The 16,931-nt window shown below is 48.3% G+C and overlaps 1 protein-coding gene across 1 annotated transcript in view; it reads right to left on the bottom strand.

Moving 5' to 3' along the window:
• MDN1 (midasin AAA ATPase 1) overlaps nt 1-16,931 on the bottom strand; it is a 2,002,810-nt gene that overhangs the window by 916,659 nt on the left and 1,069,220 nt on the right. The window contains exon 53 of the mRNA XM_085611158.1: nt 1,169-1,302. Coding sequence (XP_085467284.1) covers nt 1,169-1,302 — 134 coding nt within the window. The remainder of the gene's footprint in view (nt 1-1,168; nt 1,303-16,931) is intronic.

Raw genomic sequence — 16,931 nt, 5'->3', positions numbered from 1 at the left:
CTTGGAAGAAGGACCGAAGAAGGACTACCCTGCTGCACCAAGGGACCAGCAAAGAGAGACTGCATCTGCTGGCTAGCGAAGAGAGGGACCGTGTGTGCCATGCCATGCTCAGGGAAAAGCTGTCCCTAGAGCCCAATCAGGCAAAGAGAACTCAAAGGGCCAGTCGACTGGCCTCCGGTTTGCAGCACGGGGACACAACAGCATTTACCGCCATGCAGCGCTGAGGAACAAGACCTGAAAGTGCAGAGTTGCGCCACAGTTCGCTGAGCCTGGGAGTGCTAGAGGAGAGTTGCTGGGACCCTCAGAAGAAACGTTATTGATCCAGAAAGGAATGGTCTGTGACCGTGACAACAGGCGACTGGACTTCGACTAGACCGTAGAGGACTTCGTGGGATGTTGACCCTGCAACTAGGACCCCTTCATCATCTTCATGGAGCAAGGAATCCCTGCAGTAAGACCCCCGCCGACTGTGTCCTACCCACAGCACCCTTAGAGCATCTTCAGCATCCTTCATCTCTTTCATCAGGACCACTCCAAAAGAATCCATTGCAATGCAGATAAGGCTGCTTCTTTATTGAAGGCAACTGTCCTCGAGGACTTGGCTGGTCCCAATGACTAGCCCCCTGTCAGAGTTGGTCGCCCCAAGTACTTGTAACCAACAGGATTGACACTTAGATACTTTTTTCTTGAAAAACGTTTCTACGTGTTACATTTGTTGACTTTGCCATGGGTTGTTCAGGGTTGAATGAAATTGCTTTGATTCATTATTACTTTTAAAATCTATATCTCTGGAACCCTCCCTTGGAGCTTTTCTTTCAAAGTGTCTACATTCTTATAAAAATGCAGTCTATTATTATAAATTGGTGTTGGGTTTCTTGTGTCGATTTCTTCTTCAAATCGTTTGGTGTGGTTTAAAAGCTTAACACTTGTTCCTCTGTGTATGCCTTGCTGCTCAGTGTCACAGCTACCCAGAATTGAGCTGAGCGGTTTACAGACAAAACCTGTTGGACCTACAGGGATTGGTAAGTGTATTACAAAATGAGATCGCACAATCTTACCAACAAATATACCTGATTTGCTCACGTACACCATTTACCGTATACACTTAATCAGTCTCACAGGCTATGCTTTACATTTCATTATCAAATAAACAAGAAACAGTACTCGCCTCTGCTATAGCCTCATCTGTTAGTATCCTCGGGTTGGACTGTACACAGTGCAATAGCAATGCATCCCAAAGTTCAAAGAACACAGCAAGGTGGGAGACAATGGCATGTGGGAGACGGTTGAAGATTCCTGGATCTAAAACAACAAGTTCAGAAAACAAATCAGCACACATTGTAAGGATTGTCACAGTTCTATAAACCCAAATAACCTGAAGTATAAATTACACAAATGAGACAATGACGTCTGACTGTATAGCAAAGAAAGCCCAACAGCTGAGTAATATTGAACACAGCATTTTTGCATTCTTGTGTTTTAGGATGCAACATGGACTAAACATTTGTTCTGCGGCCTAAGTTTTCATACAGAGAGTCAGTGATTTACAACTTGCAATTCATTGGACTTCATGAAAACAATGCTCCCATAGCGAATTTCTGTAATACAAAGAAATTCAAAAACGTTTTAGTTTCTTTAATAAAGAGGAATTCAGAAAAGCGACAAAACAAAATGAAAGCACAAGCTAACATATAAAAGGTAATAGAGGCACCTCAAATGACAGATACACATACATAATGTCATTGAAGAAAAAAATTTAAACAATGAATTTATATTTGAATTATTTTAATTCCACTACTAACAATTCAATGAACTATAGCTATGCTAATAGAAAAATGCATTTTACCATGCGCCTTATTTTGTTAATAGATTATGTTTCCAATTCAGCCACGATTGATGAGATTTTTAACGAAAAGAATGTTCCAGAACACCAATTAGGAAAGAGACCAAATTCATATTTTGTTTCTTATCTGCCCCTTTAAAGAAGATGGACTGTATTAGAATTATCTGGACTTTACATCGGTGTATAATTTGAATAATTAGGTGGCATTGATAAGGAGGTGTGAGAAAATGTCTGACAATTAGGTTTCAGACTTGCAATGTGTTTGTTGCTGTATTGCAAAAGAAATGACTAAAAGGGGCTAATTTTGTTAAGTGCAGAGGCACAGAACGAAAATCACTTTATAGAAAATGCACCTTTGCTTAGCTCTAGTGCAGAGACTGCTTGGGGTTCCCTTGAAATTGCACATCAAAAAAGTAAAGAAACCTTTCCGGTGAAACAAACCTGTGGACACCATAAGGAAAGTTTTTCATTTACTCACCTGTTGCTCTTGAAAAGCTGGTGAGACATAACATTGTGTTCAACTTCTCCCTTTGCACTCTAATAAGTGTGATATAAGGTGGCGCCTTTAGCATACCACTTCTGCACCAAGCTATCCCATAATGGAAGATGAGGTTTCTGTGACAGACAGCAAAGTGTTTGGAGAAGGTAAGGCAAACAAACCAAATTAGAGCAATGAAGTTGCTCAAAGCATACTGGCAGTTAGTACTCTTGAGGGAACAGACAATTGGGAATCAGCTGAGACTAGGGCTGTTTTCTCAACATTGCCAACCAACTTGAGCACAATTTTACTTCAGAGGTGTAAGGAAATAGACTTTTTGCAAGTTTCAGCCCCAATTTGTGCCCGTTTTTTACTATTAGATACAGGTGTTAAAGTGCCATGGGTTCAGCTAATTAGGAATAGTGCATGTTTAACTGGCTTTATATCCTAATTGTCATAGCCCAACCTACTTGCAAGTTCCTAATGCCTAGTACCAGGGGTACCCCAAGGCCTGTAAGTTAGAGTGCACCCTCAGGGATTGCTTTGTGCAAAAAGGGGATACCTCTTTCACCTTCAATAAAAAATCTTTCTGCCGCAGAAGTTCCTTATATTAACTCTGAGTCTGGTCAATTAATGTGCTTTGTCCCCTTTTGCACATGTATATTTTTCCCATGCACTAAATTTGGGCGTACGCTTCAGGTGGATTATACCAATCTTATAATCATATGCCATATCCTTTGGCTATATCAAACATTTACTATTTGGAAAGAACAGTAAAATAGCATATTGACGCTTTTACAGGTCACACCAAAAACAATTCATGAATTATTGCAGGCAAGAACTAAACATAAGTGCATCGACAGATTTGTCAAATTCGCCTGGATAACAACACAAAAGTAAATAAGAGGACTATATTTGTGCGCTTTAAAATGGACACAGACATTACGAACATATCGCAAACACATGAACTTAGACATTTATGGGAATATTTATAGATCTTATATGTCCTACTATACTTTTGCGTGTCGGGCCCAACTACTTTGGCTCCACGGTACTTATTTATTGCGTGGTACTAGTGAGGTCAGAGTAGAAAATGAGAAACTTCGTGTCTATGCCAGTTTTCTTGAGATTAGACTGTTCGTTATTTGGCACAGTGTTTCAGGATGATTACTCTTGGCCTCTGTAAAGCAGAGCCAACACGTTTCAACCGTCATAATGGGACCATAGGATATTTTGACGGAAGGTCTTCATCAGGGTGGCAGAATTTTTTTTGTAGGACACAAAAAATTTGTCAGCGTGTGGTAAATGTCCACCTTTGGATGAACTCTGTCAGTGACTTTGATAGGTCTTTTCTCATATGTTGTGTTATTCTTCTTATCTCCTTAGATTTCAATCTGTTTTCTCAAAGGCGTTGTCATCTTCGTACGGGTGTTACACAATGCGATCAGTAGCCCAACTCCTGTTACGGAGTAAACTGGAGCCACTGAGATCGCATCGTCAAAATATCCTATGGTCTCATTATGAAGGTTGAAACGCGTCGGCACTACTTTATCGATGCCAAGAGTAATCATCCTGAAACACTGTGCTAAATAAGGGACAGTCTAATCTCAAGAAAACTGGCATAGACACTAAGTTTCTCATTTTCTACTATGACCTCACTAGGACGACATAATAAATAAGTACCGTGGAGCCAAAGTAGTTAGGCCACGGCATGCAAAAGTATAGTAGGACAATTGAGATCCATAAATATTCCCATAAATGTCAGTTCATGTGTTTACGATATGTTCGTAATGTCTAATGTGTTCATTTTAAAGCGCACACATTTAGTCCTCTTATTTTCTTTTGTGTTGTTATCTAGACAAATATGTCGATGCGCTTATGTTTAAGCCTTGTCTTCAACGATGCATGAATTGTTTTTTGTCTGACATGTAAAAGCATCAATATGCTATTTTACTGTTCTTTATAAATAGTAAATGTTTGATATAGCCAAAGGATATGGCATATGATTAAAAGATTGGTATAATCCACCTGAAGTGTACGCCCAAATTCAGTGCATGGGAAAAACATGCATGTGTATAAGGATACAAAGCACATTAATTGACCAGACTCAGAGTTAATATAAGGAACTTCTGCGGCAGAAAGATTTTTTTTTTATTTATGGTGGGAGAAGTATCCCCTTTTTGCAAAAATTTATCGTAGATTCTAGCCTCTCCCTTCCTAAACCGAATCACTCCCCCAATGAGACCTTTGGGGATTGCAGCACTTGTTGTGCCACCCTGAGTGGGACAGGGAAAAACATGTCTCCCAGTCTGGCACTGCAGACTAGAGGGGCAGCTTTAACTGTTATCCTGACTTTGCATTTAAGGAAAAGGCAAATCTCAGTCCCCCTCGCCCCCCTTTTAATATATATGTGTCGCACCTAAGTAGGCCCCTTCAAGCCGAGTAGGCAGGGTGTTGTATATTAAATAGTAGATGTGAGAAAGTGCCATCTTTTTTGCATGGTATGCCCCCACTTTTTGCTGAATTGCTGAATGTACTTTGACTGAGTGTGCCCTGGGTTCCTGCCAATCAGGTGCCCAGGGCCTATGTTCCTTCCCTAAAAAGTATGTGAAGCCAAACACCCAATTTGGCAAACCCTGGCCACATGTGGTAAATGGTACCCTAGGTACCCAGGGCCTTGTGACCAGGGAAGGCCCCTAAGGGCTGCAGCACTTATTTTGCTACCCTTAGAGACCCTGTACCCTGACACACACACACTGCCCTTGCAGGCTGAGTGTCTGGGTATAGGACAAAACAGAGTCGACATGGCACACATCCCTGTGTGCCATGCCCACAACATACACTGCCCAGGCATACATCGGCCACCCCTCCAGCTGGGTGCCCTATGACAGTGGTGTGGGTACAGGAGCATGAGCCCTGTGCCCCTACAGTACCCAGGTCCATTCCTGGGCACTTTAAGTGCAGTGCTGCCATTTAAGAGTATATGGTGCTGGGAGATCGTCAACACAAACTCCACAGCACCATGATGGCTCCACTGAAGACTGAGAAGTTTGGTATCAAACATATCAGCACATTAAACCTGCACTGATGCCAGTGCAGGATTTAATGTACAATGCACGACAGAGGGCATCTTAGAGATGCCCCCTGAACCTAACCTACAATCCACGTCTGATCTGAGGGGCTGCCTAGGCTGCCGCACAGCAGACATGTTGCTGGACCCCTGGGTAGAGAGCCATCCGCTCTCCTGGGTATGCAACAATGCACATTCTGGGCGAGGTGCTAGGTCTCCTCCCCCAGGATGGGCAGGGGAAGCTTCAAAGGCATGCCGCCTTTGTGACCTTCTCCAGGCCACTTGCTGTACCCAGAAACTGGCCCCTTCCGGTTCTAAACCGCCTCTCTGGCGGGAAGACTGGCCAGAAACCCCAAGGAAGGACAGGGGGTGTGCCTGCCTCTGCCAAAGCCACGCCTCAGGTGGGGGAGCGAGGTGAAGCACATCCCTGGGCTCTCGCCATCTTGAAGACGGGGAGCCCTGCCCAGTCAGGACTAGACCACTGCCCCTCTCCCACAGGAGTGGCAGGATAGGGGGTGTACCCACCCCAGGGAAGGGAACCAGTGGTCTCTGCCCTTTACCTACCTGTAATGCCCCTAAATTTAGTATTTAGGGGCACCCTGAACCTTCCTTCCTTAGATTCCAGATGCCAAAACAGCAAAGAAGATCAAGAAGAAAAAAGACCTGCCGTGCAGCTGCTAACAAGAGGAAGACACCAACTGCTTTGGCACCAGCCCTACCGGCCTGTCGACCCTCAATCCTGCTCCTGCTAAATACCGACATCTCCCGTGGCCAGCAACCTCACAAAACCCCAGAGGACTTGGCTACCTTGTGACTCTGAGCATCTGGGACTCCCACGAGCAGTGGCACTGCTCAAAGCAAGTAACTGACCCCTGGCACCAGCCAGGAACCGCGAACCCTGCACACACTGCACCCGCCAAGCCTGGCCTGTGCTGGAGTGGACAAAGACCCCAAGGACGTTCCCCCCCGGGGACTGTGACCCCGAATCCGGCACCCAAGGACCCACCTCGATGCTCCTGACGACGCCTGCAGCCTCAGAACCAGGGACTCCCCCCCACCCCCCCCAACCGCGATCAACAGAGGGTAAGATTTCCTGACATCAAAAGGCACCCCTGCACCCGGCGCCCTGCGGCCCCCTATGCCCAACTCCTGGGTACCCACCTATCCTCCAACTACCCAACTTACCTCTCGAAGTGGTGGTCGCACCTGAAGAATCGCCGTCCCCGAGCTTGCAGCCTTTGTTCGTCCTTGAGCTTTTCCATTGAGCGCCCGACGGATCAAAAGCACCCTGCACACAGCCGCCCTAGTGGCCCTGGCAGTGCAACTTCTACTCCTACCTACTTCCCCATTTGCCCTGACCATGTGACCATGAGCCCAGCTCCCACAGCCGTGTGGCCTGCCAGTCAGCAGCCACCACCCAAGGCCCCCCTGCCTTCCATAGGATAACGTTGGGCCGAACTCACTCTGCACCCATCTGCCCCTGTGTCGCTGAGGGTGTAACAACTGTACTTACCTGACCCTGGGAAAACCTTGAGTCTATGCCCAGCACCTTAACTCTGCCAGTCGAGTACTTACCCAAAAGCTGATAACTCACTTTTCTTCCATAGGGTAACATTGGCTGGTTTCACTCAAAATTTCTTCTAAGTGTGGAGTTTCTAAACTTTTAAATATTCACCTATAATCAACCGAGTAACAAAAACGGAAATACTCACCTGCTATTAGGAGAGATCCCAGTGCTGGATCTTGGTGCCCAGCACGGAGCCTGAAAAGTACTTACAACCGTACTTACCACTAACTCAATTTTCTTCCATAGGAAACCATTGACTGTTTTTCTGTGAAATTTCTTCTGTCGATTTTTGCAAACTACAAATATTCTTTAAAAATCGAACCAACTGTGAAAACGTAATTACTTACCTGTTTTAGATCGATGTCCCATTACTGAGCCAAGGAGCCCAGCACTGGATTACAAAAGTAACAAGAACATACTTTACACGTAACTTGAATTTTCTTCCATAGGAAACCACTGACTGTTTCTCTGTGAAATTTCTTCTGTGTCGATTTTGCAAACTTACAAATATTCATTACAAAATCGCCTGTATAACTTAAACGCTGTCTCTCAACTGCTTACAGGTGGTACACTAGTGCTGGATCCAGGATCCAACACTGACCTAGAAAAAGCAACGATAACCTCACTTACCTGCTAAGTGAATTCCCTCCCATAGGATAACATTGGTAATTTGATTAGAAAAAGTTTCTAAGTGTCAACTTTTAAAATAGCAAAATATTGCTTAAAAATCACAACAGTAACTAAAATGTATTTACTCACTTGTTTCCAAGAACTGTCCCAGGACTGAATCTAGGATCCAGCCCTGGAGTTAGAAAAGTAATCCTGAAAGTAATCAATTGCATATAACTTAAAATTCCCATTGAGCTCAAAGTATTATTGTGTTTGAAATTGTGTTGCCTATTGCAACAAACTGTAACTCTTGCATTCAAAAGTCAATTGCCTATTGTTGGTTCTAAAATAAAACAACCATATATTTTTATATACAAACCATTGGCCTAGAGTTCAGTTATTAAGTGTGTGAGACCATTTGGTGACTGAGTGTGTACAACAAATGCTTCACACTCTCCTCTGATACTGCCTTACTGCTCGACGACGCGGTGGTTAGGACCACCTCACCAAGCCCGTGGACCGAGGAGTAGCAGCAGGAAGATCCCCATCGACTGAATCACATCACAGCATCCTTTAGCATCTTCAGCATCCTGCATCTTTTGCATCAGAACAACTTCAATAGGAGTCTATGGCAAGTAGATAAAGTGCCTGAAAATTGAGGATGCTTTTTCACTGGAGGTAACTGTGTGAAGGCCTTGCTGGTACCACTGACTGGCTCCCTCCGGGAGTTGGTCATCCATAGTAACTCTAACCGACTGCAATACAGCAATCCAAAGGTTTTGTTCAAAAAGCGTGTGTCAAATTTGTTGAGTTTGCAAATGCTTGTTGCGGTTGACTAAAAGTACATATTTTGTGTACCTTGCAAAATAAATGACGCAGGAACCCTCTAATGGATCTTTTTCATTTTGGTGTGTAGTAATACATAAAATCTGCTTTATTTTTTAAAAATTGATGTCAGATTTCGAGTGTCTGGGTTTTTCTTCTTCAGTTGTTTTGATGCAGTTTAGATGCTTTACACTTGCTCCTCTGTGTAAACCTTGATGCTCAGAGCCACTGCTACCCAGGGTTGAGAGCTAGAGGGTTTAACAAACAAAACCTACTGGTCCTAAAGCACAAGTTACTTACTTGTGTAACGATATATCTGTAAGAGACATTAGTTAGTGATAGATTCCTTACCTTAGAATAATCATCAGGCGTCAGACTGGATCCGGAAAGTTTTGTCAGCAGTACCCCTGCGCATCGGTAGGTGTCGTCGTACGGCTCATACGGCTCCGTGTACGTCGCTGGCGTCGTAGTCGCTGATGTCGCTGGAACTACTTGGACGCGCGCTGACGACAGTTCTGTACACGACTATCCGCGCCAGGAGCGCAGAGCCATGCAAGATATTGACCACTGGTGCATTGAAACTAGGGCCCTGAAAGGGATGACCTTAACCGTAGAAATCAGTTCGCAGAACAGGGAGGATGGGTGGGGCGGTAAGGAATCTATCACTAATGTCTCTTACAGATATATCGTTACACAAGTAGTAACTTGTGCATCTGAAAGAGACACGTTAGTGATAGATTCCTTACCTTAGAATAGATACCCCAGCAATACCAACCCTGGTGAACAAAGATCACACCAGAAAGTCACGGAGAACAGAACGGCCAAAGAAGCCGCCTCTCCGGATTAGACTGTCAAGGCAATAATGCTTAGTGAAAGTGTGCAGCGAGGTCCACGTGGCTGCCTGACAGATGTCTTGCAGGGGGACACCACGTCCAAATGCAGTAGTAGCTGATGTCGCCCTGTTAGAATGGGCGTGCAACCCCACCGGAGGTTCCTTTTTAGCCAGAGAATAACAGGCTTTGATACACAAGACGACCCAGCGAGAGATAGTCCACTTGAGCACAGACCGGCCTTTCTTGGCGCCCACGTAGCCAACAAAGAGCTGGTCATTTACCCAGAACTGTTGTGTGCGATTTAGGTAAAATAAAAGCGCACGTTTTGGGTCCAGACGGTGGAGCCTCTCTTCCGCTCTAGAAGGGTGCGGAGGCGGAAAGAAACTGGGCAAGGTGATAGTCTGCCCAATGTGAAAAGCAGTGACAACTTTTGGCAAGAAGGAGGGACGAATGCGAAGCACAACCTTGTCCAGTTGGACAGACAGAAAAGTAGGCTTACAGGAAAGCTCCTGGAGCTCACTGACGCGCCTAGCGGAGGTGATGGCAACCAGGAAAGCAGTCTTCAAAGTTAGTAAACAACAGTTGTGAAGTGACTCAAAGGGAGCGCACCTCAAATAAGTAAGAACCAGATTCAAGTCCCACTGTGGCATCACAAACGGAATAGGAGGGAAAAGGTGAGTAATGCCTTTAAGAAATTAACTTACAACAGGGGATTAAAATTTGAGGGCTGATCAGGAAGCCTGAGAAAGGCCGAAATTGCAGAAAGGTAGCCCTTGATAGTGCCCATAGCAGAACCCAGCTGGGCCAGAGAAAGAACAAACAAAAGGACCTCTGAAAGAGGGTCAGAAAGCGGGTCCACAGCCTTTGCTGTGCACCATGTCACAAATTTGCTCCACCTGCATGCGTATACCGATTTTATGGAGGGACGCCTGGCTGCCAGAATGACATCACAGACTTCAGGAGGCAAATCAAATGTAATCAACTGTTGCCGCTCAATCTCCACGCATGTAGGTGGAGGCTTGACAGGTTCGGGGGGAGGACCGTCCCCCTGCTTCTGCGACAGAAGATCCTCCCGAAGAGGAAGTCGAATTGTGGAATCCATGCTCATACTGAGTAGCTCAGGATACTAAACTCTTCGAGCCCAGTCCGGGGCCACAAGAATGACTTCGGCCCGGTCGCGCCTGATCTTCAGCACTCTGGGTAGAAGTGGTATAGGCGGAAAGGCGTACAATAGACCGCAGCTCCACTCGAAAAGCATCACTGAACGAGTGCCGCCTTGGAAATTCCAACGCGTAGACCCGCTGACATTGCGGGTTCTCTTCGGTGGCAATGAGATCTAACCAAGGCTCTCCCCACTGTTGAAAGAGACCTTGCACCACCTCGGAGTTCAGACGCCATTCGTGATCCATCATGCACCGGCGGCTGAGTTTGTCTGCCCTAGCGTTCAAGGAACCTGCCAGGTGTTGAACCGTCAAGGAAATACCTTGATGTTCCAGCCATGCCCAGAGGCGCAGAGCCTCCAGACATAGGGTCCACGACCCCACCCCGCCTTGTTTGTTGCAATACCACATGGTTGTGGGTGTTGTCTGTGAGCACCTGCACCACTTTCCCCTTGACAGAGGGAAGAAATGCCTTCAGTGCAAGAAGGATCGCCCGAAGCTCCAGAAGGTTGATGTGGAGCTGGGACTCCGCCGGAGACCAGAGGCCTCTGATCTCCGCCTCTCCCATGTGGCCGCCCCATTACAGGTGGGACGCATCTGTCACCACTGCTCCGGTTGGGGAAGGGAGAGGGATCTGCAGCTGACCCAATACTGATTTGTGAGCCACCACTGCAACTGTTGTGCAGTGCCCTCCGAGATCTGGACGTTGTCGGACAGGTTCCCCGGATGCTGCGCCCACTGGAACTTCAGGTCCCACTGCAGGGCCGCACATGCCATCTGGAATGGTTGGTGAGCAGGATGCAGGAGGCCATGAGGCCTGGCAGCCTCAAGGTCGTCCTAACCGAAACACAGGACAAGGGCTGAAAGATCGGAATCATAGCCCGAATGTCACGGACTCGCTGTTCGGGAGGATAGACAAGAAACTGTGCCGTGTCCAGAACCGCTCCGATGAAAAGGAGCTTCTGAGAGGGAATCAGGTGCCACTTTGGCACGTTGATGGAGAACCCCAGCAATTGCAGGAGGTCGGACGTAGTTTTGAGGTGGGAGACAACTGTTTGGGGCGAGCCCGCCTTGAACAACCAGTCGTCGAGATAGAGGAAGATTGAACCCCTGATCTGCGCAGATGAGCTGCAATACCCGCCATCACTTTCGTGAACACCCGAGGAGCGCTGGCAAGGCCAAAAGGGAGCACGGTGAACTGAAAGTGCTCGTGGCCAACCGTGAACCGCAGGTAACGCCAGTGGACCGGCAGGACGGGGATATGAAAATAAGCGTCCTGCAAGTCCAACGCTACAATCCAGTCTTGCGGGTGTAGGGCAGAAAAGACCTGAGCAAGTGTGAGCATCTTGAACTTCTCCTTCCAGAGGAAGCAATTGACTTTCCGAAGGTCTAAGATGGGATGCAGGCCCTTGTCCTTCATTGGAACCAGGAAGTAGTGGGAGTAACAACCACGACCTACTTCTGGCGTCAGAAGGCGCTCTGTGGCCCCCTTGGCCAAGAAGGCCGTAACTTCCTGCTGGAGATGTGACAAGTGATCCCCCCCGACATAAGGTGGTACTGTGGTGGCATGGCTGGAGGGGTATTCTCGAAGGGGAGCGAGTAGCCCCTTTGGACAAGCTGCAGAACCCACCTGTCTGATGTGATGGTGCGCCAGTGGAGGAGATGATAGCGAATCCTGCCACCCATTGGCATCTGGTGGGCCTGAAACACCGGACTAGGAAGGTTTGGAGGCAGTGGCTGCAGGGGGGGTTGTGGATTGACCTGCACGCTGGCCCCGTGACCCGCCTCTGCGGGTCCCACATCCGCGGCTGCGCTGAGACTGTTGCTGCGCAGACATGTGGCTTTAAAACGATCGTGCCTGGGCACCCCTTGGCCACGAAAGGAGCCAGAAGCGGAAGGAATGCGTGTAACTGAAAGGCCTAAGGACTTAGCCGTAGCCCGTGAGTCCTTAAAACGTTCCAATGCGCAATCAGGCGAGTGCCATCAAAGGGCATGTCCATCAATGTGTTCAGAACATCCCCAGAAAAGCTAGTCGTCCTCAGCCAGGCATGACAGCGTAGCGCCACTGTCGTTGAAATCGTCCTGCCCACGAGTCAGCAGTGTCAAGACCACACCGGATGGTGAACTTGGCTGCGTCTCTCCCTTCAGGAATAGCTTGGGAAAGTATTGTCCGAGCCTCCACTGGACACTGTGGCAGCACTTGGGCAACCATATCCCACACAGAATGAGAGTAATGGCCCAAGAGACATGCGGTGTTCACAGACCGCAGGCCCGAACTGGCGGAAGAAAAAATCTTCATCCCAAACTGTTCCAGTTTTTTAGATGCCCTGTCCGGTGCAAAAGGGAATGCGCTTGGTGACGCAGACACAGCCAAGCTTTCGGGGGTGGGGTGTTGGGAGAGGAAAACAGGGTCGCATGGGGCCGGGCGATGGCGTCGGGCCACGTTCTTTTCCACATGAGCCCCTGTGTTGGGCGTGGACCAGGTGCCCAAAAGAACGTCCGAGAGTGTATCGTTAAAGGGCAGCAGTGGCTCCGTAGAAGCAGAAGATGGCCGAAGCACCTCTGTCAGGAGGTTAGTCCTAACGGCCACAGTAGGGGGTTCGAGGCGGAGAGCCTCGGTTGCCCTACGCAACACCATAGAATATGAACCACCCTCCTCCGTAGCTACGGTAGAAGGAGAGAGTGCGCAAGGTTCGGGAGCATAATCCTGGTCACCTGCATTCCCTGAATCCTCATCTCAGTGCGGGTCTAACTCGCATTCAGCTGTGAGAGGGTTCTCGGACCCCTCCCAGTCCTCCACAGCCTGCTGAACAGGAGAAACATATGGAAGTCGGTGGATATAAGGACAGATGTTCCCAAACGGCGTTGGAATTGGCGTCGATAGACACCATTCCGGGACCGGCTCCACGCCAGGGAGGAAACTGGGGTCGGCCGGGACCGTGGCCGGCCCGGCACAGTCGATGCCGATGGGGGTCGTAGAGGGCCAACTGGCATGGACGGGGATCCAGGCCTGGATCCATGGGGGTCCCTCGGCGTCGAGGCCGGCGTCGTCTTGGACATGGGGGCCGGAGGTGGCGACGTCGAACAAGGACCCCCAGCCAGGCCCGCGGGGCCCAAAGGCACACCGGCGGGGTTGGACGGTCCGAAGACACGGGACATGGCTGACAGGAACTCCTGCAGCTGGGCCGGAGTCGCCGATGGACCCGGAAAGGGCGGGTAGGCCATCGGCAACTGCATAGGATCCCCCAGAGCCGCAGGGCGGCGCCACCTGGACCCTTAACTGCGTTGCGCAACCGGCTAGGGGAAGGCGAAGAAGCCCCTTACCTTACTCCGAGTGCGAAGACTTCGAATGCTGGTGATGGCTCCACGGCCGGTCCCTCGACCTCCCACGGGACCGGGACCTTGAACGGCGCGGAGCCGACTCCCGGGCCTCCAGCCACTTTCGGGACCGCTCCCGCAAAGTTTTCGAAGCCATGGCCCGGCAGTGGGGGCACGACTCGGAGTCGTGGTCGTGCCCCAGGCAGTAGAGACACTCACGCTGCGGGTCCGTCACCGACATCGTGCGGGGACATGTTGCACAGGACTTAAAACCAGGCATTCCTATGCACCTGTAGAGTGATATATACTTGAAAACAGAGACAAAAAGTCCCAAAAACTCAGTCAAAAATTGACTGGGGGTACCGCCCTCTCCGGAACTGCGCTTGCTGGCGCAGAAAAAGAAAGAACTGACGTCAGCACGCGTGGGTGCGTCTAGGTAGCTCCATTGACGCCAGCGACATACGCGGAGCCGTACAACAACGCCTACCAACGCGTAGGGGTACTGCTGACGAAAAACTTTCCGGATCCAGTGTGACGCCTGGGGACATTCTAAGGTAAGGAATCTATCACTAACGTGTCTCTTTCAGATGCTTTTGGTTAGTGAATTACACTGCAAGGTCACAAAACACCACCATATGATACACCCCGCCATTTCCTCACAAGAGAATGCTAAGCTAACCAGCAAACTTGGGCAGACAGATAGACGCACTACATAGGAAAAAATGGGTACCATAATGAAATTTGTATCTCTAATCTTTTGGACGGGCACCAAACAGCACCAAGAACAAGCATTTGCAATGCAATAGGTCTCGCATTCACACGATTTTGAGCTATTGGCATTGTAAATGCCTTCTATTTATGTTTTGGGTTTTAAAAAAAAATACAAGGCATTGTTATTTACAATATAATACAGGATGACACAATGTAAAAAGGACTTCCATCTCCAGCCAAAAAATGGATACTAGAATAAAAAACTAATTTTGACTTTGTACACTAAGACAAGGGGACTATCTACTCTACATAGTGATGGTTTGACATTATCACTGTCCGTTAATATTTCTGAGGAACCCTAGCGTCACCAAACCCGCAACAATCACATGGCAGACCCTAACAGACTTACGACGCGATTACACTTAACCATGGGCAACCTGGGAGAGGAGCCCGGGATCGGTTTGGATAAAGGGAAGAAATGAGAAGAAGGGAAGGAGTGGAATTTCCACCTAAGGCTTTAGGGTGTGTTTCCTGTACTGCCCAACACAGGTCCCCCCTACCGATAGCCCCAAACCTATCAAACAGATTCCCTATCCAGAACAAAAAGATGGGAGGAAAAGAGGTTGTGAGAAGTTGGCCTGATATATGATGTCACTAATTCTAGTGTACACCCTGTATCAGTCCAAAACACCCTTATGGTGATTGGTTGTAAAGTCAACCTTATGGACCAGCTATCCTAGTGGTAGCATGGACAAGAGCAGCCTTAGGCTAAACTCTGTATGGCATGTGAAGCCAGCTGTTATACCATTTGTAATCCCTTGAATACCAAATGAAAGGACACCACAACAGATATATATAAAAATAGAATGCATTTATTCTAGTCAAAATACCCTCAGCACTCTTCATGAGATTCGAGGTAAGTACAACAGTCTTATTTAAGCATACATTAAGTCACACAGGTAAGTAATACAGTTAGGCCCTAGGGGCCACGCAAACCATATACTAAGTAAGTGGTATAAGAACCACTGTCACGAACACAGGATAGGCCTAGGCAATCGCTGGGGCTACACTATGCTACCAAAGGTTAGGAAGTGGGAGGCCCACGGGATTCAGGTGCAGAGTGGAAACACTCATGCGTAATGCATAAAAGTCGATAGAAATAGTAGTTATTAGAAATTAACAGTTTTAGGACACTTCTGGAATAGCTAGGAGTTCGAGACTTGGAAACTAGACCCTAGGATAGTCAATACCATTGTGAGCACCGGAGTACTCAAGTTACCTAGCCCACGGGCTGCGGGTGCATAGGTGTGAACTTGCGTCGGGTTTCGTCGTTGACTCCTATGGATGCCTGAAGGAAAGTTGCTGACAGGCAGTCAGTGAAGAGTGTCCGGTGGATCCCAAGGATGGAATCAAGAAGGAAGGATACCTGCAAGCAGAAGGGACAGAGTCTAGGTCACCAGCCAGGAGCCGGGAAGGAACCAGGCGATGTCGTGCAGATGCAGGTGAAGAGGTGAAGCTTGTCGCAGCATCCACGGGTACCAGGAGGCGCCGAGGACGACCAGGACCAGGAGGTGAGCTGTCCCACGAAGGCTCTTGCTGTCGGCGGCTTCGATGTCGAGTCAGGACCCAACAAGCCTTGGCAAGCGGAACCCACGCAGAATGGAGGACTTGCTTCTGGTGCAGACCAGGAAGGTCTGGGGTGCTTCTCTTTCACAGAGGAGCGAGTGCCAGTCTGGAGGAGCCGGACCAGCAAGATGAAATCAAAGGTTCGTCGTCGCAGAGGTCACTAGCCAACGGGCCAGCAACCGGACAACACGTCGAGCAACTCAGGTGCAGAAGGGCCCCACGCAGAACACGTGAAGTGTGGGGAGCTGATCTTCTTTGTAGATGGTGCTCGGGATGGGGGCTTCTCAATTCCCCAAGCACAGCCTCGAGGAAGCCTCAGAAGTCGCGCTAGTCAGTTACTAGCCACTTTTCCCAAGTCGCCGGTCCCACGTCCCTCGCCACCTCCACGGGTCTCAGCTTTGCTGCAGATGTGGATCTGGGTCAGAGGTGTCTGGAAGTCTCGGCGCTGGTCAGTCTCTGCAGTCGTCCCTCGTAGGATCAGTCACAAAGCAAGCAGCGGTCGCTGGATGGTGCCTGGTTGCCCAGCGTGGTCACTCCTTGGCCACAAGGGAGATTTCTTCAGTCTTCTTCCCGAGGTCGAATGTCGAAGGTCCAGAGTTTCTGTTAAAGTTGCAGATTCAGGATATGTTCAGGACATGTTTTGATAAAGCCAATCCATAGTTACCATAACCGTTTATGATTATAAGGTACTTTAAGGTACTTTAAGACATGGACATGTTCAGGACATGTTTTGATAAAGCCAAACCATAGTTACCATAACCGCGAGGATTATAAGGCACTTTAAGAGTATATGGTAGGCGATATCATAGAACAGCTATAAGGACATGGTTCCGAAAGCTGCAGACAGGCTCAGCTCATGCTAGAGCACCATCTCACATGTTACCAAGCACT

The sequence above is a fragment of the Triturus cristatus genome, chromosome 6 (genome assembly GCF_964204655.1).
Source record: "Triturus cristatus chromosome 6, aTriCri1.1, whole genome shotgun sequence".
In the NCBI taxonomy this organism is placed as follows: Eukaryota; Metazoa; Chordata; class Amphibia; order Caudata; family Salamandridae; genus Triturus; species Triturus cristatus.
This window is presented reverse-complemented; position numbering and strand designations above follow the sequence as displayed.